Source organism: Suncus etruscus, chromosome 1 (assembly GCF_024139225.1).
Source record: "Suncus etruscus isolate mSunEtr1 chromosome 1, mSunEtr1.pri.cur, whole genome shotgun sequence".
Lineage (NCBI taxonomy): Eukaryota > Metazoa > Chordata > Mammalia > Eulipotyphla > Soricidae > Suncus > Suncus etruscus.
The window spans coordinates 89,491,868-89,515,897 of record NC_064848.1 but is presented as its reverse complement, the minus strand read 5'-3'; the positions used below and the strand labels follow the sequence as shown (position 1 = coordinate 89,515,897).

The following is a 24,030-nucleotide window of genomic DNA, read 5'->3' as shown; positions in this document are numbered from 1 at the left end:
AGTAACCTCACTAAATACTAAATAAATACTAAGTAACTCACGAAATACTAAATAAATTTACTCCACTAAATACACCTGTTTGGCATTTTGAGAGTACCAGAATTGACCTTACAATAGACCTCAATGACATTACTTTGCAGGCTCTCCTTGGCTAGTCAATGCATTCAGATCAAAGTCTTTTGGGACCCATGCTAGTACGACAGTGCAGAGTGAATCTCTCTGAAAAGAACTCCGGAAGAGAAGACCTTTCTGCCAATCCCCTGAACCTCATAAAGTTTTCCACTAGCCCACAAGCTCTGTGCCCTTGCTAACGGTGTCACAGACTTGGTAAATGACGGGTTCCTCCCTCGCCGTCCCCTGCCAGGCCACCTGCTCTCTGGAGATGGGCTGGCAGGCAACTCAACACACCTCGCAGCAGTGGTCACCGGGGCTGGCCAGCACGGCCGGGGTCACGTGTCCGTCCGCTGCCCACCGCCCCCTGGACCGGAGCCCGCCCCGGCCGCAGGGCAGAGGCCATCTGGCCGAGGAGCGCTCGGGCGGCCAGGCCCGGCCCAGCCAATGGGCTGGCGGCACCCGCATGACCCGCGCCGGCGGGAGGGCGTGGGGAGGGAGGCAGGCCGGCGGGTGCGCACGCTGTCGGGCAGTCTCGCAGCCACCGCAGCCGCCCGCCCGGGATCGCGCCCGGGACTGAATCGTGCAAGTTCCCAATCGGCGTGGGGGAGCCAGGGAGTGGGTCCCGCAGCCGCCCGCACCCGGGGCGAACATGGCGGTCTCCAAGGTAAGTAAGTGGCAGGCCGGTGCCCGGCGGGCTCGGGGCAACCACGCTTGCTTGCTTTGCTCGCAGGGTGCCAGGGATAGAGCACCGAGAGTGAGCCCAGCATCCGAGCAGCCTGCCCACCTGGCCGCTGCGGGAGGAGAGAAGTGATCGCCCCAGCGGAGCTCCAAGGACCCTAAGCGTGCCCAGGAACTTTGCAGGCTGCGATTCCTACACATGGTCTGGGAGTGGAGTCGGGGCATGCTCGGCACCTGGTGGGCAGAACTAAGTCGGGGAGGAGGAGTGGGCGCTGCAGAGGCCCAGAGCGCCTGGTGAGAGCGGGTCAGAGTCCAGAAACCCCTTAGCCCTCCCAGCGCGCTCCAGTCCTGACCCCAGTACTTGTTCACTAAGGGCTTCTTGGGGCCCCAGCCCGGGCTGCAGTCTGGTTTGTTAAGCTTCAGACTCCGCCCTCCCGCGGGTGGGGAAGTCACCTTGACTTCCGTTTTGGAAACTGCTTAGGAGAATTGGCCTGTCCTGTTGTGGGTTACTATACCAGGGGATCCCCCCACCGCCCCCCCAAAAAAACCCTCCGCCCCTGCCTTTTCCATCCTTTCTCTTCTCCCTCTCTCTCCATCTGACAACACTTAAAGTCACGGCCTCTGAGCCTTTGAGAGGCTTCTCTTTAGAAATGACAAAACAGATTGCCTTGGGAGCCTGTAACTCCTGTGAAGTTCTACTTAAAAGGAATTCTGTGTAATGTGAATCATTCACTAACGTAGAGGAAAGGCAACTCCGACAGCTTAACCTTTCCTCTTTCACCATTTCTGGAAACCTGGACACTATTTCAGTCTCTTTGGACTTCAGTTCAACTTTCCTGGCAAAATACCATCTTGAGTCCCAATCACTTGACTCATTGGAATTTATTGCTTTTAATTTTAAGTTCACGAAAGCAACCCTTTAATCAAGCCTATATAGCTTCATAGCTCATTTTAAGTGCCGTGAACTTAAATATACCCAACATTTCAAACATTTGTCCTTAATCAAAACTCTGTGATAACCCTCAAGAGGAAAACATGGCCAACACATCATATTCCTATTTATTCAAGCAAACTAATCACATTTGCAATGGAAATTGTAAGCAGACAAATATATTTAAATATGCTTTATGACTTAAGTTTTCTAGCTCCTCAAATCTTCAGGCTTTTTCATGTTATTAGACTGTGTGGCCTGAACTGACCTTTCTTTCTGTAATTACTCTGATTTGTATGCTCACTCCTGAGCACTGCTCAGTGTGCGTGTGTGTGTGTGTGTGTGTGTGTGTGTGTAAAAACATGTGAGCACACATACAGTCATGTGTATATAACCTAGAAGTTAAACAATATAATAATATAATAAGATATTCTATCTTTTGTGTGTGTGTGTGTGTGGTTTTTGGGTCACACCCGGCAGTGCTCAGGGGTTACTCCTGGCTCCATGCTCAGAAATTGCTCCTGGCAGGTACGGGGGACCATATGGGACGCTGGGATTTGAACCGATGACCTTCTGCATGAAAGGCAAACGCCTTTACCTCCATGCTATCTCTCCGGCCCAAGATATTCTATCTTTAAGGCAGAGATATCTACCTTAACTTTTAGGTGGATTCCCTGAAGACATTGGTATTTGTCTTTGGAAGCCAAAGCCATTTCATTCCAAACCCATAACCTTTGGCTTTTTTTGTATTAAATTTGCATGCAATCAGAATATAAGGCTTGGTATGAATTAGTTACCTCAAAGTGACTTCTTCCAGGATAGTAGGGAAGTTGGTATTCTAACTCTATTGACAGTTTTATATTTGCAGAGGTATTTGATCATTTTACTTAATTCGAAGATAAAATAATTGAGGTTCTAAATTGTGGGAAAATACATGTGATTGGAGTATAAAACAAGATCTGATCAGTTAGTATGAAGTAAGTGACATGGATATAGGTTTAATCTTCTGGTGGCATTTTTTTTAAATGTCATAATCTATGTGTAAGGAGAGTTAAGTTTTAGCCAAGTATTAAAGCTCAAATAAAATAAACCATATCATATTTACTCTTTGGAAGTTTGTATCTTTTGTTTAATTGTTCTTTCCAGGATTTCTGATGTTTCATGTCCTACTTACATATGATTTATTATCCGACACACTTACCAGAATCAAACCAGAAGATCAGAAATAAAGGGGAAACTAAGAAATAAATAAAATAAGTATAAGGGAAACCAGGACTAAAGTTAGTGGAAAATACAAATTTATGTGCTAGACGTGACTGAGTTTTCTGCTAACTCAGGCATGAAGGTTATGGCTGTGAGAGGTGTCATGGTCAAAAGATCTTCTTGTACTGCTAATGGCAGTTTCTGCCCTTTATGTTCTGTGAGCAAATTGGATTTGAAACTGCTTTATGATTACATATATATAGTATATATAATATATATAGTACACACAAACATATTTATCTGTGGTTCTAAAATGACATTGCTTATAGTGTCCTTCATTGTAGCTTAACGGCCATGCAGTAAATGCTTCCAAATAAGCTGAGCTTATTCTTACAGTAGCCCTCTTTACTTGCCTTTGTATATCATACGTGTAGAGTGATGAGTGACTGCTAGTCAGTATTGGAAAGCTTGAATTAAACATCATGTGGTATTGAACACAGAGCATGACTAAACAGTCTTGTCTGGGGTTAAGATTGATAAACCTCTTTAAGACAGAGGCAGCCATAGTAGGATTGAAGCCTACCTAAACAAGTATCTGAAGAAATTGGACCAGGAATTTGTGACTCAGCAATTGTAAATTAAATTCTAACAGTTGTTGGTGACTTCCAACAAATTTATACTTTTAAGTTGTTAAGTAGAGTTGATATTTTTAGGGTGCATTTAGCCTATACCAGCAATTTTTCTCCTTTTATTTAAGCACCATAATTACAAAGTTGTTCATAACTGAGCTTTGGTCTTGTAGCATACACTACTCTTTACCTGTGAAAATTTCTCACTATCAGTACTCCCAGTTTCCCTTTCCACTTCCCTCCTGCCTGTCTCTAGGGCAGACATTTAACTCCCCCCCCCTCTCTCTTTCTCACTCTCTCTTTTTCTACTTATCTCTTTTGTTTTTCTTTTAGGCACTGGCTTTTCACTATTGTTAATAAAGCAGTACCATGCACATCACTTTATTTCTGTTCAACATATAGTTTATTGTCCAGAGTGATCAGTTCCAACTATAAAGGTCACAGTGGTCTCTTCTTTATCCTAACTGCACTGCTCCACAAGTAGCAAGAATCTTACCATGGACGAGTCCTCCTGGACCTCATATACTATTGTCTCTGGATATTATTACCAAACTATCTTTTTTTTTATAACCCATAAATGAAGGAGATTATTTTATGTCTATCCCTTTCCCTCTGACTCATTTTACTCAGCATAATAGTCTCTTTTTCTATCCATGTATAAGCAAATTTCATGACTTCATTTTTTTCTAACAGCTTTGTTGTATTCCATTGTGTAGATATACCATAGTTTCTTTAACCAGATATTCTTAGCACTTGAGTTATTTCCAGTTTCTGGCTATTGTAAATAGTGTTACGATGAACATAGGAGTGCAGAGGGCTTTTCTGTATTGTGTTTCTGTGTTCCTAGGGTATATTTCTGGGAGTGGTATTGTTGGATCATATTGAAGCTCATTTTCTATTTTTAGAGAAATTTTCATATTGTTTTCCAAAAAGGCTGGACTAGTTGGCATTCCCACCAGCAGTGAATGAGAGTCTCTTTCTCTCTGCATTCATGCTAGCATTGGTTGTTCTTGTTCTTTGAGATGTGTATCAGTCTCTGTGGTATGAAATGATTTCTCATTGTTGTTTTGATTTGCATCTCTCTGAGGATTACTGATGTGGAACATTTTTCATGTGCTTTTAGGTCGTCTGTATTTCTTCTTTGAGGAAATGTCTGTTTATTTCTTCTCTCCATTTTTGGATGGGGTTTGATGTTTTTTTCTTGCTAACTTATGCCAGTGCCTTGTATATATGTATAACTCCATATCAGATGGGTGAAAATTTTTTCTCATTCTGTGGGTAGTCTTTTAAACAAGCAATTTTTTGATTATTTCTTTTGATTATTCTTTGTTTACTTTTTAAATTCACTCACCTATTACTAGTTATTTGTGTGACTTAAACAGTTTAAAATGAAAGACCAAGAGTTTTTCTGGTTTATATTTATGCAGGGAGATGAACTTAGTAATAGAAAGACATTTTTATGTGTGTGAAGAACATTGATTTAAATATTATACAGTTTTGCAATCAAGTTAAAAGCTTCCTTTCTTTTTCTTTTCTTTTCTTTTTTCTTTTTTTTTTTTTTTGCTATTTACTTTAATAAGAATAGTACTTAGGGGCTGGAGTGATAGTGCAAGGCATAAGGCGTCTGCCTTGCACACGCTAGCCTAGGACAAACTGCAGTTCGATCCCCCTGCGACCCATATGGTGCCCCAAGCCAGGAGAGATTTCTGAGCACATAGCCAGGAGTAACCCCTGAGCGTCACTGGGTATGGCCTGAAAACAAACAAACAAATAAAAGAATAATACTTAGATGGTGAATGAAATGTACTATTTATTTATTTTGAGTATTTTTTTAAAGCATCCAAATACATTGTTGCTCAGTGGTGACGTGACATTTGTGAGTCCTGTTTTGATTCCAGGCACTAAAACAAAACTAGTTATGGGGTTAGGACATATATTTTATATGTGGCCTATCCTAGTTTAATCCCAAATCCAATCAGGGAATCACTCCTGAGCACACCAGAGCACTGCCATTTAAGATCCCAAACCCCAGTTCAACCCATCCCAGTAAAATCCAAACAGAGCCCTGAATGAGTTAAAATGGAAATAAATTTAAAAAATATTTTACATTACTCTACAAAATATATATTTTTAAAAATAAAAAATAAAGGATTTAGGTAATCTCTCTCTTCCCACACTACTTTATTGCTGATAATTCCTTAGGTTATTGGTAGAATTTAAATATTAAAACATATAAAATTAAATCAGGTAGTTATTGAAAGTTAAAAGAGTGTTCATTTGAGTTCAGGCATCAGAAATGTTTTGGTAATTTGCTTATATATAGATGGATATGGAGAGCATTCATTATGTTGAGTGAAATGAGTCAGAGGGAGATAAATAGACACAGAATGATTACACACATTTGTGGGATATAAAAAAAAGATAGTATGGTAATAATACCCAGAGATTCAAAATAGAGATAAGAAGGGTTTGTGTTACCAGTGATGCTTGCCACAAAGAGTTGGATAGTGCAGAGAAGGGACCACTAAGACAATGGTAGTTGGAAATTATCATTCTCTATAAGAACTGTATGCTAAAAGGAGATATAGTGATATGCATAATACCTCTTCAGTAACAATATTACAAACCTCAGCGTCTAAAAGAGAAAAAATTGAGAGAGAGAAGGAGAGAGAGAAAGAAGGAGGAGGAGAGAGAAAGAGAGAGGGAGAGAGAAGGGGGAGAGAGGAAGAGATAGAGAGAGGAAGAGATAGAGAAAGAAGAGAGAGAGAAAGAGAGAAAGAGAGAGAGAGGAATAATGTCTGCCATAGAGGCAGGCAAGGGAGAGGGTGAAAGGGTGGGGAGGCAAACTGGGGACATTGGTAGTGATAGAAAAAATGCACTAGTGAAGGATGTTGTACACTATATGTCTGACACTCAGTTATGAACCACTTTGTAACTATGGATCTAACTATATATTCAGATATTAATCAATGATTTGAATGAAAGTAGCCTAGCATAAAAAGAAACAAAAGTGGAACAAATTAAAGCATAACAATGGAAATTTGATCTATAGACAAGTATACTTAGTATTCCTGGATAATCCGTTTCATTAATAACTGACATATTGAATTACATATTGTGTTCTTTGTAATATTCAAATGAAACTAAATTAAAGATTTGAAAATTAATTTGACTTGTTGAGGTCTTCAGGGAAACCAGAACTATACCATGGGCAAAATAGTTTAATGGAAATGCCTACTGGGTTGTTGTTGAAACAGGGAATATGGGAGATCAGGGAAATGACCTGTTTCTGTCGGGAGAGAAAGGTAGAAACTTTTCAAAGGTATTTCTGAATGTTGGTTGGAAAAAGGAATGCCCCATTCTAGGGGTAGACAGTAGCAAATTAAAGGTGAAAGAGGTAGAAACAAATGCTATGTTTTATGTAATAAAAATAAAAGAATATTTACTATAGGAGTGCTTCCTAGATGTATAAGTGAGAAATAGAGGGGCCAGAGAGATAGCACAGTGGTAGGGTGTTTGCCTTGTATGTGGCTGACCTGGGACAGAACTGGTTCAATTCCTGGCATCCCAAATGGACCCCCAGCCTGCTAGGGGTGGCTTCTGAGTGCAGAGCCAGGAGAGTCCTCTGAGCACCATTGGGTGTGATCTCAAAATCAATCAATAAATAAATAAATAAATAAAGTTTAAAAAGTAGTGGGGGGCTGGAGTGACAGAACAGAGGCAGGGTGTTTGCCTTCCATGCAGCTGATCCAGGAAGGACCACAGTTCGATCCCCAGTGTCCTATATGGTCCCCCAAAGCCAGGGGTGGTTTCTGAGCACAGAGCCAGGAGTAACCTCTGAGCATCACCGGGTGTGGCCCAAAACCAAAATAATATTAAAAAATTAAAAAAAAAAACTTAAAAAAGTGGGGGAGGGGTGCAGAGCAATAGCACAGCAGTAGAGAGTTTGCCTTGTATGTGGCTGACCCAGGATGGACCTGGGTTCCATCTCTGGTGTCCTATATGGTCCCCCAAGCCAGGAATGACTTCTGAGCGTATAGCCAGGAGTAACCCCTGAGCATCACCAGGTGTGGCCCAGAAACCAAAAAAAAAAGAAAAGAAAAATGAAGTGGGTAATAGAGACATATAAGAGCAGGGGAGGTTTCAGAGGGAATGTTATGTGCCTCAGTGTAAAGCATAATTTTGTTTAGGAACCAATAGGAGCATTCCTACTATGTGCCAGATGCATTCAAAGTGCTTTATAAGTATAAAGTTTAATTTTCAGAATACCAAGAAATAGGTAGTCTCTGCTTTTGTCTTCTTTTTAGACAAGAAAGTTGATATTCCGGAAGGTTAGGTCATTTCTCAAGGTTGTGCAGCAAATAACACAGCCTGGATTCAAATCCTTCCCTTTCCATGTTTTGAAAAGGAGTTCTGTTTGTAAGGTTGCATTTGAGAATCCACTCACTGTTGATTATAGACAAACATGTTCCTGAGCATGCCAGGTTGGTAGTTTGTAAAATGTTTGCTACTGAATAATTGCTTCATTGCAGGACTTAATTGACTTTTGAACCAATTGCACAGGTCAAGAATGATCATATATCTTTTCCCTTAACATTTTTTTTTGAGATTTAACATTTTATTGAGATATGAAAACCTTTCAGTATTTGAATGATATCATGATATTTTAGCAGTTTTTGTTTTTTTGTGCAGGCAGAAAGAATGTTTGAGTTGTTTTGATTTTGGAATTACATTAGACAGTTCTCAGGACTTACTCCTTTTAGTATTCAGGGATCACTCATGGTCACACTTTGAAATTTTTGAAAGCTTTGCAGGAGAATGAGTATAAATGTGCATCTAAGGTTGTCAGGTACTACTATAGATTGTTTTCGTGGTTATCTTCTGGAAGTTTCTTCTTGGCTAAAGAGAATATAGTGAGGTAAAGGAAAACTCCTGGTATATCAATTTGGAGAAAGGGAATGTAAGGCTTTAGAAGTTCTCTATTTCTTGACAATATATTTTTTTTCCCTTGGGCCTCATCTTAGCCGAGTTCTTAGGTATCACCATTATATAGTTTTGTGATTATCTTTTATATAAGTTTTATCAGGAAACTGAGTGAAGATTCCTGTGAAGTCTGATTGGTTTTCTTTGTCAGAGTTGTAAATATTCAAGGTGTGAGTTGCAGAGTTAACTTGGACTTACAGCCCTTTTGCTACCAGCAACCTTGGAGTCCTCTCACTATGTCCAATATCTACATGTAGCTAGTGTTCCCATTAGGCACCGAGTCTTCTCTCTGTGGGGTTGGTAGGAAGGGGTGGGAGAGAAGGTTGGAATCCAGTATTTAAGAAATGTAAGACATTAAAAAAGATGGAATATTAAATTTCTTTTCTCTTTTGGGTGGCCACATTCATCAAGGCTTGCTCCTCTCTCTGCCCTTAGGTATCACTCCTGAAGGTTTTCAGGGACTATATATCTATCTCTATCTCTATCTATATAAATATCTATATATATAAATATATAAATATTTATATTTATAATATATATACATATATTATAAATATAAATATAGATAGAGATAGAGATAGAGATAGATAGATATATTTAGATGGATATATATATTTAGATATATATATTTAGGTAGATATAGATATATATACTGGGAATCAAACACCATATATTGGTATATTGATCCTATGTAAGGCAAGCACCCTCCACTGCACTTATCTCCAGTTTTGGTTGAAATTCTTTATAAGCTTGTTGGGGAAGGCACTTCCATTGTTGGACCTTTTGTTTCATGGCAGCCTTGTTTTCTGTCAGGATCTTCTTAGAATGAACTATTCCTTCCTGTGAGTTTCTCTGTCTGATGGTTGGCCTACTGAACTCCATCTCCCTATATTTGCTGCTCTTAAGCACTTTGCCAACAAGTTTCCCTAGCTGCTTTTTGTTGGCATTAGAACACAGGATGTATCACTCTTCTGGAAAGTAAGAAGATTGTGCATGTCTTGTCACAGTTATAAATTCCCTAAGCAAAGTATTTGCAACTGAGAAAATCCCCCTTTTTCATGACCTGTTAAACCAGACCCTTATGTTGGGTCAAACTGGCCCATTTAATTGGTGGCTCTGGTCTGTTAGCTCAGAATTATTCCCAGTGGCTGATTCTGCAGTGGTGGTCTGGTTTGTTGATTGGAAACATTTAAGAGATACAATCCTCACTGTTTCCTTTGGAAATTTGCTGTACAGTTGCATGAGTGAAAATAGGCCCAGATGGTTACTTTTGACTTCAGGCGCTGACAACATAGAAAAGTTGACAGTGTTGAAGTTCTAAGCAATTCAACCTAATAAGCCACTCTATTTAATGACTATTATTGGGCTGGCATCTTTGTTGGGATTTCCATACATAGTCACAGTTTCCATGTGTTATCCACAAAACTTGTTGACAATATGAGAGCCCTGTATTTAAGGATATATTTACGGATTTATGGTAAAATATCTTTTACATAAAACTTGTGCAGTATTAATGGTAAAAATAAAACATCCTGTAGGCAAGAAAGGGAATGCAAAAGTTATGTAGGATAAAAGCCTATAGTTTTTATTGAATTTTTATGTATCTTGAGTGCCCTCCCAACTTAGTGAAGAACCAAAGAAGAGCCAGAACAAGAAGCTTCTATTCCTGTCAAACAAGAAAAAAGTATATTTGTGAAGAGTTGTAAAACAGATGTGATTGGGGAAGGTGTATTTAGTGGTCAAGAAGTAACTAGGAAGATAAAGAATAGTTTAGCAAAGTTGGTTTTTACAGATTTTTCAGCCTCAGATCCCCCACCTCTGGGTGTTGAGTGTCTTTCCTTTGAATTCAAGGAAAGGATCTTTCATATAAGACTCTCATACCTTTTTTCAGGGAAAAAAGGCAGATTTGTATGGGGGAGGTCTGAATTCTCTTCTTCTTTCATTCTTTTCTCAAACTTCTGCAGGCTGAGATACTCAGTATACCAAAGTACTATACATATATATGTATATATGTTTATGTATATACACATAGATACATATGTGTATGTATTACAAAGAATATATATACATTATATATACTATATATGCTATATATATTTTGCGACCACATCTGGCAATACACAGGGGTTTACTTCTGGCTTTACACTCAGGAATTATTTCTGGTGTGCTTGGGGGGATAATAAAGGATATCAGAGATCTAGTTTGGGTTAGCTGCATGCCAGGTAAATACTCTCCCTACCCACTGTATTATCTATCACTCCAGGCCCCAAAGTACCAAACTTTAAGGCCATATGCTCTGATTCAAACACACTTGTAGATCCAGGTGCAATTTGTGTAGCTTTCTCAAGTTAAACATATATGATTTTTATTGATCAGATCCTAGTCACAGGTTAGGACCAGGTTAGGACCTTGACTACTCAGTAAGTGCAACATGACTTTCTCATGTGCAAAGAAGTTTTACTCTTGTTTAGTGAAAAACCCTGGACAGAAACCTAGATTATCGATCTACTTTGCCACTGTTGGTGAGAATATGGAATAGCCACAGAGAAAGTGAGTGCTTGGTATCAGTCCCTGGAAAATAGAGACCAAATGTTACAGATAAGATAGAACAGATAAAATAGAACAAAGTGGGGCCGGAGCCGTAGCATACCTGGCTTCTGGCAAGCTTGGGAGACTATCTGGGATGCCTGGAATCAAACGCAGGTCACTCCCGGGTTGACCACATGCAAGGCAAACACTGTACCACTGTGCTATCTCTTTGACCCCAATTCAAAGGTTTTTAAAGTTATTTGGACTATTGAACTTCTTTTCAAGGGGAGAAATACTCAGTGTCCCTGGAAATCTATCTTCAAGCAAACCAAAGTAAAGGTACATCCACCACTTCCACCTGACGCTGCCACCACCTTGCTGATATTTAGCTCCCCTTAGGTGGTGATATTACCCTCTTTGGTAAATGCTGTGCTAAACAGGTTACCATACTGATTAACTAGTATGTCAGCATCAATAACCCAATTTACAGTTATCTTTCTGTAGAAAGTTTGGTCTAAGGACACCAGGACTGGTTTTACTTGGAACTATGTATGTGAATAATACAGGTTGAAGAATATTGGTCTGGCACACTCAATTGTGTAATTAAATGTAGCTGCCTTTCAGCTTCTTTTAAATTGGTTGTATGTTTGGCCCCCACTTTTCAGAGTTAAATACGTAATGACTGAACCAATATAAATTTCAGGATTTTGGGGTTAAGTTTTGATTTTACAGTATAGCCAAGCTATTATTTTGGAACACATCTGGGAATTATTTTTTAATTATTTTACAACCTACCTCTACATTGATGTGCAGGTTCTCATTATTTTTGTTTAGCTACTATAGCTTGTAAACTGGTCATATCTTTGATCTATGCCCATACTTGCTTCTCCATTATGTCTAGAAAGATCATAGGAAGTCTCTGAGCCTGGCTCTTTGGTGCTGTGTCCAGAGGCATTATTGCTTAATAGTTTTAAAAAAATGCATTCAAGAGAGTTACTCATGCCAATTTCTTTCCAGATTCTATAGTTAGTACTGAACCCAAAATAGTAAGATATTAGACTGATTTTAATAAAATAACTAAATAATATGAACACACAAACTTTATAATCTGATCTTCATAATAAACGGGGTAATTGTTGATAACTTTGCTTGATCAATAAGAAACTGAAGGTCCAGAAAAGTAAACACAGAATACTAGTAGAGACTTAATATCCGTGCTACAATTATAAATGCCAGGTAGTTCTTTGATACTGCTCTGAGCACTATGAAGTACTTTTTTTTTTTTTTTTTTTTTTTTTTTTGGTTTTTCGGGTCACACCTGTTAGATGCTCAGGGGTTACTCCTGGCTATGCGCTCAGAAATTGCCCCTGGCTTGGGGGGACCATATGGGACACCGGGGGATCAAACCGTGGTCCTTTCCTTGGCTAGCGCTTGTAAGGCAGACACCTTACCTCTAGCGCCACCTCGCCGGCCCCACTATGAAGTACTTACTTTTCAGTCTTCTCACATATAAATGCCTTTGTGTCTCCATTATTCATATGTGGAAATATCTGTATAGAGTATTTTAGTCTCTTGAGTCCCAGAGCAACTGAGTTGCTCATTCAGGTGCTTGCCTTGTGAGCAGCAGAGCTAGAAACATATGCAGCCTGGTTCACCAGCTCTGCATGTAATCGCCATACAATAGTTTTCTCTTTAATTACCTTACTACACAGTGTGGCTTCGTATTGCCTACAGAATGAAATTTAAACTGACTAGCCTGCTAAAGCCTCTGTGGACTTGGCTCTTGTCCTACTTTTCCAGTATGACCTCATACTCATTCCCTTCTTGGAACCTTCACAGCAGTTTGTGAATGGGCATATCTAAATGACATTCACATTCCTTGTAGTCTAGTTATGGCAGCAGTTTAGGAAGAAAAGAAATGGGGGAGCCTATTTATTTGTTTAACTTGGAGCTGAGTCAAGGGCTGGAACTCCTTGTGCTTTATGTTGGAGGACAGATTTGTTTTGGCTGGTTTTTCAGTTCTTCTCTCCAGTTTTTAAAGTAAGTTTTAGTTTTGTTCCTCTACTCCCTGAAGTGGCTATAGGTATGTTGTTGATCTGAATGAAACGTTAGTGCATACTTGGCATTAATGTATCTCATAAATTGTGTTGATCTGCCTGTTCACTTCTTCTGTTCTCTAACATTTACTGTTGAGGGAATGTGTGGGTATCTCCTCCCCCAACTGCTTAATTATACCACCGGAATGATCAGAACCACTCACACCTGGAATGGGTGGGTAGAGGAGTCTGCATGAGAGGAGAGAGGGATTAAGGAGAGTTAGAGAAGTGTGGCAGAACAAGAGTCAACAGAGAGATTCAGCATCAGATTCTGCATCAGCAAAGAAGCAGCAGCAGTAGCATCAGCAAAGGGAGTTAGTCAGCATGAAAGCCTGGAAAATGCAGCTGAAAGGGAGACAGAGGACTCAAATCAACAAGCACACAATATAGGTTGATAGGATATTTTATTTGGGTACCATTCTGATCCACCAGCATTTTTGTAAATAATTTTTATTGAGACCAATGTGAATTACAAATCTTTGACAGTTGTATTTCAGGTACATAGTGACAGTGATTTAGGGCCATTCCCACGATCAGTGTTGACCTCCCTCCACCATAATTCCCAGCATGCATCCCATACCTCCGCCATTACTGGACTACTAGTGTAACAGGTCCATTTTGTGTACAACTTGTTGTAATTTAGGTCTCTTGGTTCTATTGTCATTGACTTTGGTTTGGGTATTTAGTTCTTTTTTTTTTGTGAATTCATTTATTAAAATATTTCCCCAATATACTTTGCAACTTAAAAGAATAAATTGGATGGCTTCTTTTTTTTTTAAATCTTTTTCTCTTCATATTGGAGAGAAATATTTTATTTGCTTGTTTCCTTTCACTCTTTTTTTTTTTAATTTTTATTGTGACCAAAGTGCATTACAAATCTTTCACTGCATCATTTATGGTACATAGTGACAATGAATGAGGGGCATTCCCACCACCAGTGCTGTCCTCCTCCGCTCCTGTTCCCAGTTTGCATCCCGTATCTTCCTCCTCTACCCCCCAGAATGCAAGTGCAACTGGTCTCCACTTTACAGCTTGTTGTAGATTGAGCATCTATTCCACCTTCACGGAGATAAAAGGATAAGAAAAAGGGGAGAAAAAAATTTGGTGACAACTACCAAAAAAAGAAAGAAGAGAGAAAAAAAAAAGAAAAATGGAAGAAAAAACTACAAGAGTGAAAAAGAAAGAGAAAAATGGAAGAAAAAAGAGAAGAAAAATAAAGTAAAAAACTAACAAATCAAAACAAAACAAGAAAAAGTATGGGTGCTGGAGTAGTAGGGTTTGGCGTTCCTCCCACTTTTTTTTTTTTTTTTTTTTTTTTTTTTTTTGCATAGGCACAGTAAGCATTGGGGAAGAAAGGGAATTCCCGTGGCCTAAGAGATTCAGGGTTTCTCCATCCTTGGGATCAACCCCTGGCTCCATATATATTCATTATCCCATCCCAAAGGCTTTTTTGTGATGCCAGGAAAGTTTCCTCTCGGTTGTGTGTGAGAAAATCAAGCCACTGTAGCTAGCGATCTTGATATTTGTGCAGGTTATAGGTCAGGGTCTAGGATAGAGTCTCTAGGTTCTAGGTTCCTATCCATCGTTGTTGTGGTGTTCAGTCTTCTGTAACACTTGCTCCCTGTTTTTGTTCAGTACTTAAGCCTAAGCCTAGGATTATATCCAAAGGTTCTGCTCAGTCTCTGTTGTCCAAGTTGGACCTCTGCAATAAGACATCTTGTTGTTGTTGTTGTTTTTTATGTGTCCTGGGCTACAGCCTAGGGTAGGGTCTTCCATATTAGTCCCAAGGAAGGCTCTGTACAGTCACGGTTGTCAAAGTCAGTTTTCTGTTGTTGGTGCTCTTATTTTTCACAGGTCAAAGGATGATATTTCTTCTGACTTCCATTTAGTGTTAGGTGATGTGATAGGACAGCCTGGTCTTAGGTCAAGTTTTCCTTTCCTCGTTGTCATATCAAAACTGGCACAAGTTGATGCCAGAGTAGTGTTATAAATCTCCCAATGGAGCTTAGTTCCTGGTGGTGTTGCCCGGAGCTGTATCATTTCTATGTTGGGGATCTGGGGTTTTGGATTGGACTAACACTTTTCAATCTCCTGGGGACTGGTTGTATCCACATGACACATGTTCAGGATGGGGGGCACCCTTCTGCTATAAAAAGTGAGTTCTTATCCCTAGAAAATAAGATCTTGTTTCTGTGTCTATGGTTTCCCCTTTTTTTACTGTGCCCATACAAAAACGTATGGTGTAACACTGTGTTGCTGGTGCACACACAGTCTCTGTTGTCTGGTTTTGTTCTAAGCTTTTATCCCATTCAAGGCTTTTTGTACCAAGCAGCACCAAAAATGGTAAGGATAGAGAAAAAATGTATATATTAAAATAGAACAAATAAATAAAACTGAGTTAAAAAGAAAAGGCATTCGAATAAAACAAGTGGTGGAGGAGGCTACTTGTATATTTAGGAATACACATCTTAAGGTGTATTATTATACAGGTATTGAGCTTCCATAGGAAATATAAGACTCCCAATTAAGTCTTTTGATATATTTTTGTGGGGAGTAGGGTATTTAGGTTTGACCATTTTGTATTTCCACTCAATTATCCTGAGGCCATTTGGTACCTGGCTCCCATCTACTTTTTTTTTTCTCAGTTTGTAGGAAAACATAGAAATATAGGCATGTGGCCAGAGAGATAGCACAGCAGTAGGGCATTTGCCTTGCACGCAGGTGATTCAGGATGGATAGTGATTCGAATTCCGGCATCTCATATGGTTCCCTGTGTCTTCCAGGAGTGATTTCTAAGCGCAGAGCCAGGAGTAACCCCTGAGTGCTGCCAGGTGTGATTGAAAATCAAACAAAACAAAAGAAAAAGAAATTTAGGCAGAACAAAATGATTCATAATCTATGGTTCTGTAAAGCAGCAGCAACAACAACAACAACAACAACAACAACAATGGGTAGAAACCCTTATCTAGAAGCATAAATAGAAATAAAATTAAAAGAAGACAGAAAGAAAAAAAGAAGAAATAAGGAAAACTTAAAAAATAAAAAATGGGGAAAGCAGATGTGGCAAGTTTTTTTTTTTTTGTGCTCTAAATATTGGGAAATTAGAAAGGAAATTCCTTTGGCCCAAGAGGTAAAGGGTGTCTCCACCCTTGTCAGTAGACTGACTACAGGCTCCGGACATGTCAAACCCCATGGTCTTTCTTTATGGTGCCAGAAAACATTCTCCTTAGTCTGGTTGTCAAAGTCAGTTCTCTGTAATAAGAGATCTTGGTTTTAGCACAGATCCTAGGACGAAGCCTGGGATAGAGTCTTTTTCTTTATGGTCTCAGGTGATCCACCAGCCTTTGCATAATGATTTATTTTAGTTGGCTCTGCTTTAGTATTTTCTCTCTGGAGCATTAAATTAAATGTGCTTTTTATTCTTTAAATATATACACACATGTGTGTATGTATTTACATATTCCATTTGTGTATATACTGTAATCCTTCCTTATCCACAGTTTTACTTAATGTGGTTTCAGTTACACATGGTCAGCTGTGATCCTAAAATATATATAGTAAGCTATTTAGAAAGAGACCACATTCATGTAACTGATTACAGCATAACTTATAAATGAAACTTTATAATGGTATATATAAGGAAAATAGTACATATAGAGTTCGGTCATATCTGTGCCACCTAAAGCATTCACTGGACTTGGAAACTATCTTTTATACAGAAGTGCAGTGTTTCTTATCCTGCAGTGCTTCTTAATAATTTTCTTGTTATGTCCCCCTTCTAACCTTGTTTCTTTCTTGGAATACCCCTGTCCCACTGGTTGGCCCCCTAGTCTTATTTATGACTCCACACTTACATAGTTCTCATTTGTGACCTCCTTGGAATGATCTTTTATATGCATCATTTTTACAAAATAATAATCACTAAACTAAATTAGATATTAATTACTTGGTTCAGGACATGTTTTGGATGATGAAACAGGATAGTGGTAATGGTTTTACAGCATGTGAAGTGCTTAATGTCACTGAATTGGGGATTGAACTGGTTTGCCATGTATAGACAAGTAAGAGCTTTAACCCTTGTTTTGTTTCTCTAGCCCTATTTTTACAAAATCTCTATACTGTTTCTATAAGAAGCTAAACTAGATTATATTCCCACCAATAATGAATGAGGTTCCTTTTTTAAGAAATCCTGCCAACACTTGTTGCTTCCAGTCTTTTTGATATATGCTATTCTCCCTGATATGAAAGGATATTTCATTGTTGTTGCATTTCTCTGATTATAAGTGGTGAATAGTTATTCATATGCCTTCTGTCCATCTGGGCCTTCTTTGGAAAAATGTCTTTTGATCTTATCTTTGATTTTCGATGATATTGGTTTATTTGCTGTTGAGCTGTTTTATTTTAATTAAAACGTGTGTGAAAACAAAGTTTATATTAAAAGTTATTTAGAAAGTGATGAGGGAAGAGAAAGGGAGAGGTGCATAAAAAAGAGAGGGGTGGAGGGAGGACAATACTGGTGGTGGAAATGCCCTTCATTCATTGTCACTATGTACCGTAAATAATTCTGTGAAAGACTTGTAATACACTTCAATCACAATAAAAATTATTTTAAAAAAAAAGAGAAAGAACACAGCTTTCTCCAGCGCAGAAATAGGTAAGCAAAGAAATATAGAGACAAGCAAGAGAGAAATTCATTCAAGAGAGAACATGGGTTTGAAGAGACTTGTTGAGTTTTGTGAGTGCCTTATATTTGGAATATTAGTCCTTTTTCTGATATATAGTGTGCAAATATTTTGTCCTATATAGGAAAATATCTGTATTTTGACATATTTTATAAAGGTTGATATTAATTCTCTGTTTGAGGATCACATCTTATTTTCATCATTTCTCGTCTCTAGTGTCAGAAACTAAAGTTCATCCATTGCTGTGTGTGTTTTTGTGTTTGTGTCTGTGAGCACCTATGCACATGTGTGTATTCATGATTCTCAGCCAGTTCAATACAAGGCTCCTGAGGTTGTGTTGCTGCTTGGTGACGTCCAAAGTCATATCCAATGATGCTTGGGTGACTCATATTGTTTTGGGATTGAATCAGAGGTTGGTTTACTTCTGATTCCCCAGTTCTCTTTTTATGGTGGTTCTGATTACTCTTAGACAAATTTTGGTGGCCACTACAGGTTGAGAAGAGCCTGGTCTTGACCTTTGCTTCAATTTTTTTGTTGGTTTATTTGCCTTTTCTCATTGATTTGTTCTAAAAACACTGAAAAATGAAGAACCTTGGCCTTTTGTCCTCTTTGTGCACATTATTTATTTTGCTGTTGTTTGATGTTTAACTGACTTGTTCACTTTTGATTTTTTAATGTTTACATTATATAATTATTAACCTTTTACTTATGGCTTCTGTATGTATGGATTCTGGATGGTCTGCTATTATTAAATGCAGATCCCTTTCATATTTAGGCAACTTCTCACTGACCAGGGCTAGACCATTTGCTTTGCACACTGAAGCTAGGGGTTTGATATCCAGCACCACAGACACTGTATGTGTTTGAAGTACTGCTGGGTGTGGCACAAAAACAACGCGATAACAGTTTCAAAGAAAACACTCATGTTTTTCTAGTACTTTTGATCTAACTCTTTCTTTCTCTTTCTCTCAAGAGTAAATCTGTTCTGTCTATTTGGATACAAGAGAAATGTAGCAAACCACTTAAATTTTTCTGTTTTTATTTTATTTTATTTTTTTTGTTATTTAACCACAGGAGATCATGACATTTCACCAGCACCATATCATCCACCATCTTTATTTGCTGTTAGCTCAGCCCAGATCCTGACTGGCTTAGAAGCTATTTATTTTGGTGTGGGGTGGGTGCTCATACATGCTACAACTCTGCATTGAATTTTTTTTTTGTGGTTTTTGGGTCACACCCGGCAGTGCTCAGGGATTATTCCTGGCTCCAGGCTCAGAAATTGTTCCTGGCAGGCACGGGGGACCATATGGGATGCCAGGATTCGAACCGATGACCTCCTGCATGAAAAGCAAACGCCTTACCTCCATGCTATCTCTCTGGCCCCTGCATTGAATTTTATTCTTGTCTCCTGGTTTAAAATTTATTTTTATTTTCCTTTGATGTATCCTTTTGTTCCTGACTAGTTCTTAGGAACTATTTTTGATGCTTGGGGGTCACACCTTATGGTCCTGATGCTCAATGGATCTTGCAGTGCCAGTATTCAAACCCAGGATTCCCACATACAGAGCATGGCTTCTAGCCCTTTGAACCATCTCCCTGGCCCCTGAGACTCTTAGAAGAAAACCTATTATTTTAGAAAGCAAGGAATCCTCCTGTCAGGACTCAGCTATCTTTCTAATGAAAGATCAGTTGAGGCTCTGTGAATAGGGAAAAAGAGACCAGTAATTGGGTGACAAGGTGTTGTTAGATTCTGCTTCAGACTGTGTTATTTTCATTCTATTTTAAATCTCTTTTTATTTAATCAGTTCAAAAATATATAATTCATGTTGCTGGTTAGTGATAGTCAGAATTTAAACGTGCAATTTCAAAGCCTATAAAGCAGGTGCCTAGGACATTCTATGATGAACATCTGGTTGGAGAAGCTGGAAAATCCTTCTGGAGGAATTAGATATTGTAGACCATGAAAGAATAGCATCATGTGGGGGCAGTAATGGAGCTCAGTACACACCTTGCATTTGGGAAATTTGGGTTTGAGCCCTGGCACCTAAAAAAAAAAAGAATGGCTTTGGGGGAGAGTAGGGAGTTGAGTTTTGTGCCACACCAGGCTGTGCTCAGTACTTATTCCTGTCTTTCTGCTTGGAGGTCATAGGGATTCTGAGGTAGCCATTTGTACCTGTGCTATCTTCTCTATAGAGCTCCCAAAAATGTCATCATGTCTTAATATTACTCAGATATTAACTATAAAACATCATATTGGGACACATTTCTCAATTGTTTTTTAATTTTTTTTTTGTGTGTGCTTGTCTTTGGGCCACACTCAGTAGCACTCAGAGGTTACTCCAGGCTCCGTGCTCAGAAATTGGCCCTTCCAGGCTAGGAGTACCAAATGGGATGCTGGGAATCAAACCTAGGGCCATCCCAGGTTGGGCACATGCAAGGCAAACACCCTACTGCTGTGCTATCTTTTCATGTCTTTTAATTTTCTAAATAATTTTTGAATTGCCATTTAAACAAGTTCAAGCATCATGGTTGATTTATTTAATAGCTAGATTCTCTTGCTCAATCTTATGTTCTTTGTATGAAAACCAGTATAACTTGGTGGTAGAAATTATGGACTGTACATTCATATTACAATTGTGGGCCACATTTCAACCCCTCTACTTGTTTTCTATAAAAGGGGCATAAATTTTTCATAGGGTTCTACTTCCTAAGGTTATTGGAAGGGTCTGATGGAGTTGGAGTTAGAATTGGGACATAAACAATGCAGAAAAGCTCTCTGCATTCCTATGTTCATTGCAGCATTATTCATAATAGCCAGAATCTTGAAATAACTCGAGTGCCGTGAGCAGATGAATGGATAAAGAAGCTGTGGTACATTTACACAGTATGCAGATCTTAGAAAAAATTGAGTCATGAGTACATGTGTGGACATGGAGAGTATTATGCTGAATCAAATGAGTCAGAGGTAGAGGAATAAACATAACATGAATGCACTCATTTGTGGGATAAATATGTATATATGTATATATATAAAGATATTGTGGTAATAATATCTAGAAACAATAAAGACAAGGGTCAGGAAGGATGCCTAGTCCATGGTAGGAAGCTTGTCACAGCATGGTAATGCATTTTGTGCAAAGAAGGAACCACTATGACAGTGTTAGTAGGAAATTATCTCTTTGGACAAGAAGTAGGTGCTTAAAGGAGATAAAGTGATAGTCATGATATCCCTTCAGTAACAATATTGAAGCCACAGTTTCTAATGAAAGAGAGAGAGAAATAGCAAGAGAGAGTGACAGAGACAGAGAGAGAGACAGAGAGAGAGACAGAGAGAGAGAGACAGAGAGAGAGAGAGAACGTCTGCCACAGAGCCAGGCAGGGAGAGAAAAGTGGTTGGGAGGGACACTGGGACATTGGTTGCAGGAAATATGTGCTGGTGCAGGATGTTGTACATTGTGTGAATAAAACTCAAATCAATAGCAACTTTGTATCTCACGGAGATTCAATTGAAGAATTTATTTGTACATTAAAAAATAAAGTAAAATATAGGAATAAAAGACAACATTTAATTTTATAGAAGGATGAGCTTTGCATTTGATAGCAGAGAAGCTGCTGAGTCATGCCAGAAATTTGGGGAATATGGGAAAAGGGAAGGGTTAAATTGTGTGTGTTCTTTGGGTTACGGATTCTTACTGTAGAGGGCTCTTGTTCATTTTCTTTTATCTTTCATCTGGGGTTCTTGTCTATAGTTAAGTTCCATGATGTTGATGTACAGCAGAATTTTGAACAGATGAGCATTCTAATACTTGGAAGGAGCTTTTCTTTTGTCCTTTGATTTGCTGCTTCTCTTCCACTGAATTTATTAAGCTGCCTATTCTCTCTCCGAAATCATTTTCACTTTCAATGGCATTATCTGGGCTCCCACAACTTGTGATCACCTAAGTAGAACCTTTCAGTACTTTATAAATATGTCATATACTTTTTATATTCCTTTGTTCCACTTCAGGAACATGCATTCCAGTCTTCAGAACAGTACATTCAATTTTTATTCATTTAAAGAGCAGTAGTAATTTGACTCTTGCTAATATGTAACAAATTATATTGGGAGCAGTAATTAGAATTGCAGCTCGTTCCTAATTATACTGTAACCTTGATGCCTTAACAAAATTGAGACTGAGTTAGGCATATAATACTGCAGAATAACATTTTCCATTAGAGAGGTCTGCCTTCTGCTGAATCGTGGACACTTATGTATCATAATACTAAAACCAAAGTTCATGTCTTAAATTGCATTTAGCTGTAGAGTTGTTCATGCTTTAGTCATTAGGATAGCTTAAAATTAACCAATTTGCTTACCATATCCTTGGTATATCTTGCAAGTGTTATAATGTGCCGAAAATACTTGGATCATTGGGGATTTTTGGCTTTGTGATTTACTCCTTGATCACTGAAAACTAGCATCTTAAATACCTCAACTTCTTCACCCTCAGAAGGGAGCTATTAGTGACTTCACTATAAATGTTTTTAAGAGTATTTAAGCAAGATCATATGTAAACCCTATGTTTAGCATAGAATCAGGGTCCAATAAAAGGTAGCAGGTACTATTCATCAGCAATCAACAATCTAGTTCCAAAGACTTTCCCTAGCTTCAAGAAAATTTTGTTCTTAGTTCCACTCCTTCTGTATCTTGTGGTAGAACATACTGCCACACACTTTGAACCCTTTACTCATCTATAAAGCTTTCACTCACTCCCACTCCCAACCTCAACCCCTCCCATGTGATAGGCTTCTCATAAGTGATTGTGTTGTGTAAATGCTCAAGAAAGCAACACTCTGAGAATGTATCTCAAATGGTGCTGTAGTAGTTTTTACTTTCAGGGAATATTTGGCAATGTCTGAAAACATTTTTATTTGTCATATCTGGAGAGAGAATGAATAATGCTGCTGGTATTTAGTAGGTAGAAGCCAGACTTGTTGCTTAGCATCCCGCAGCACACCAGGTAAACCTTCTGTAACAGAATGATTTGATTCAAAAGTCAGCAGGACCACAGTTGAGAAACCCAGAACTAGAATATCCTGACTGCAAAGACTGTGGTCCTGAGAAAAAGCTGGAATTTAGGGCAGTGTCACCAGTTTGATTTATTTTTTTCAGCTATTAAAAAGGAGAAATCTACCTTCTTCAAGAAAACTTTGTAGAGAAAGAAAGAGTTTATAGGTCGATGCCTAGTGGCTTATGCAGTCATCTTCCTTTTGGTGATCCTGGCTGTCCAGGATCTTGTTTTCTTTTTAAGATAGTCTGTATTTTGAACATTTATAAGTTCACATAACATAAAAAAAAAGGACATTATTTTCCACATGCCCCTTGTCTTATATATTCATGGTCTCCCTCATGATCATTATTCCTTATCAGAGTGCTCTGTGTGCTATAATTGATGAACCTACATTAGCATCTAAAGTTTGGCTTAGAGTTGTATTTTCTATGATGTTGGTCAAAATTCATAATAATACAATATTACCTTTATGGCATCTTTCATATTGAATTAGCTTCACTGATCTAAAAATCTGCAGTTGTCTGTTCTTCTACTTATGCTCTTATGTTTACTTATCTTTTTACTCTCTTCCAGTTTTTTCTTTCCCAGGTCATACAGTTGGAATCTTATATGTGTAATCTTTGCAGATTGACTTCTTCCACTTTGTAATGTGTGTTTAAGGTTCCCCCATGTCTTCTTATAGCTTATATAGAAAAGCTTATTTTGGGGAAGCTGAATAATTTTCTATTCATTGACAGAAAGACATTTTGGTTACTGCCAGCTTTTGACAATTATGAATAAAGCTGTTGTAGGCATCCATGTACTGTTTGGTGTACAGGTTTACATTTTCAATTTTTTTAGATAATTACGAGAAAACTTAAATGGCAAAAACCTGCTTAACTTTGTAAAAAGCTGCTAATTTGTCTTCCAAAGAAGCTATACCATTTTGCATTTCCACCAGCTTCAGTATAAGATGATGGTACATGGTATATTTCCTTTTATTTTTAATCTGGATGTATATTTTAAGTGGTTTTATAGTTGGATGACATATGATTGCATCTTGTTTTATCTATTTATTTATTTATTTATTTATTTATTTATTTATTTATTTATTTATTGGGTTACACCTGGCAGTGCTCAGGGGTTACTCCT

General features: G+C 38.4%; 1 protein-coding gene across 2 annotated transcripts in view; it reads left to right on the top strand.

The window, feature by feature from the left end:
• Positions 1–637: 637 nt before the first annotated feature.
• Positions 638–24,030, top strand: part of SLC25A13 (solute carrier family 25 member 13) — a 241,485-nt gene continuing 218,092 nt past the window's right edge. For both annotated transcript variants that reach the window (XM_049784608.1, XM_049784602.1), the window contains exon 1: positions 638–778. In XM_049784608.1, coding sequence (XP_049640565.1) covers positions 764–778 — 15 coding nt within the window. In that variant the 5' untranslated portion in view covers positions 638–763. The remainder of the gene's footprint in view (positions 779–24,030) is intronic.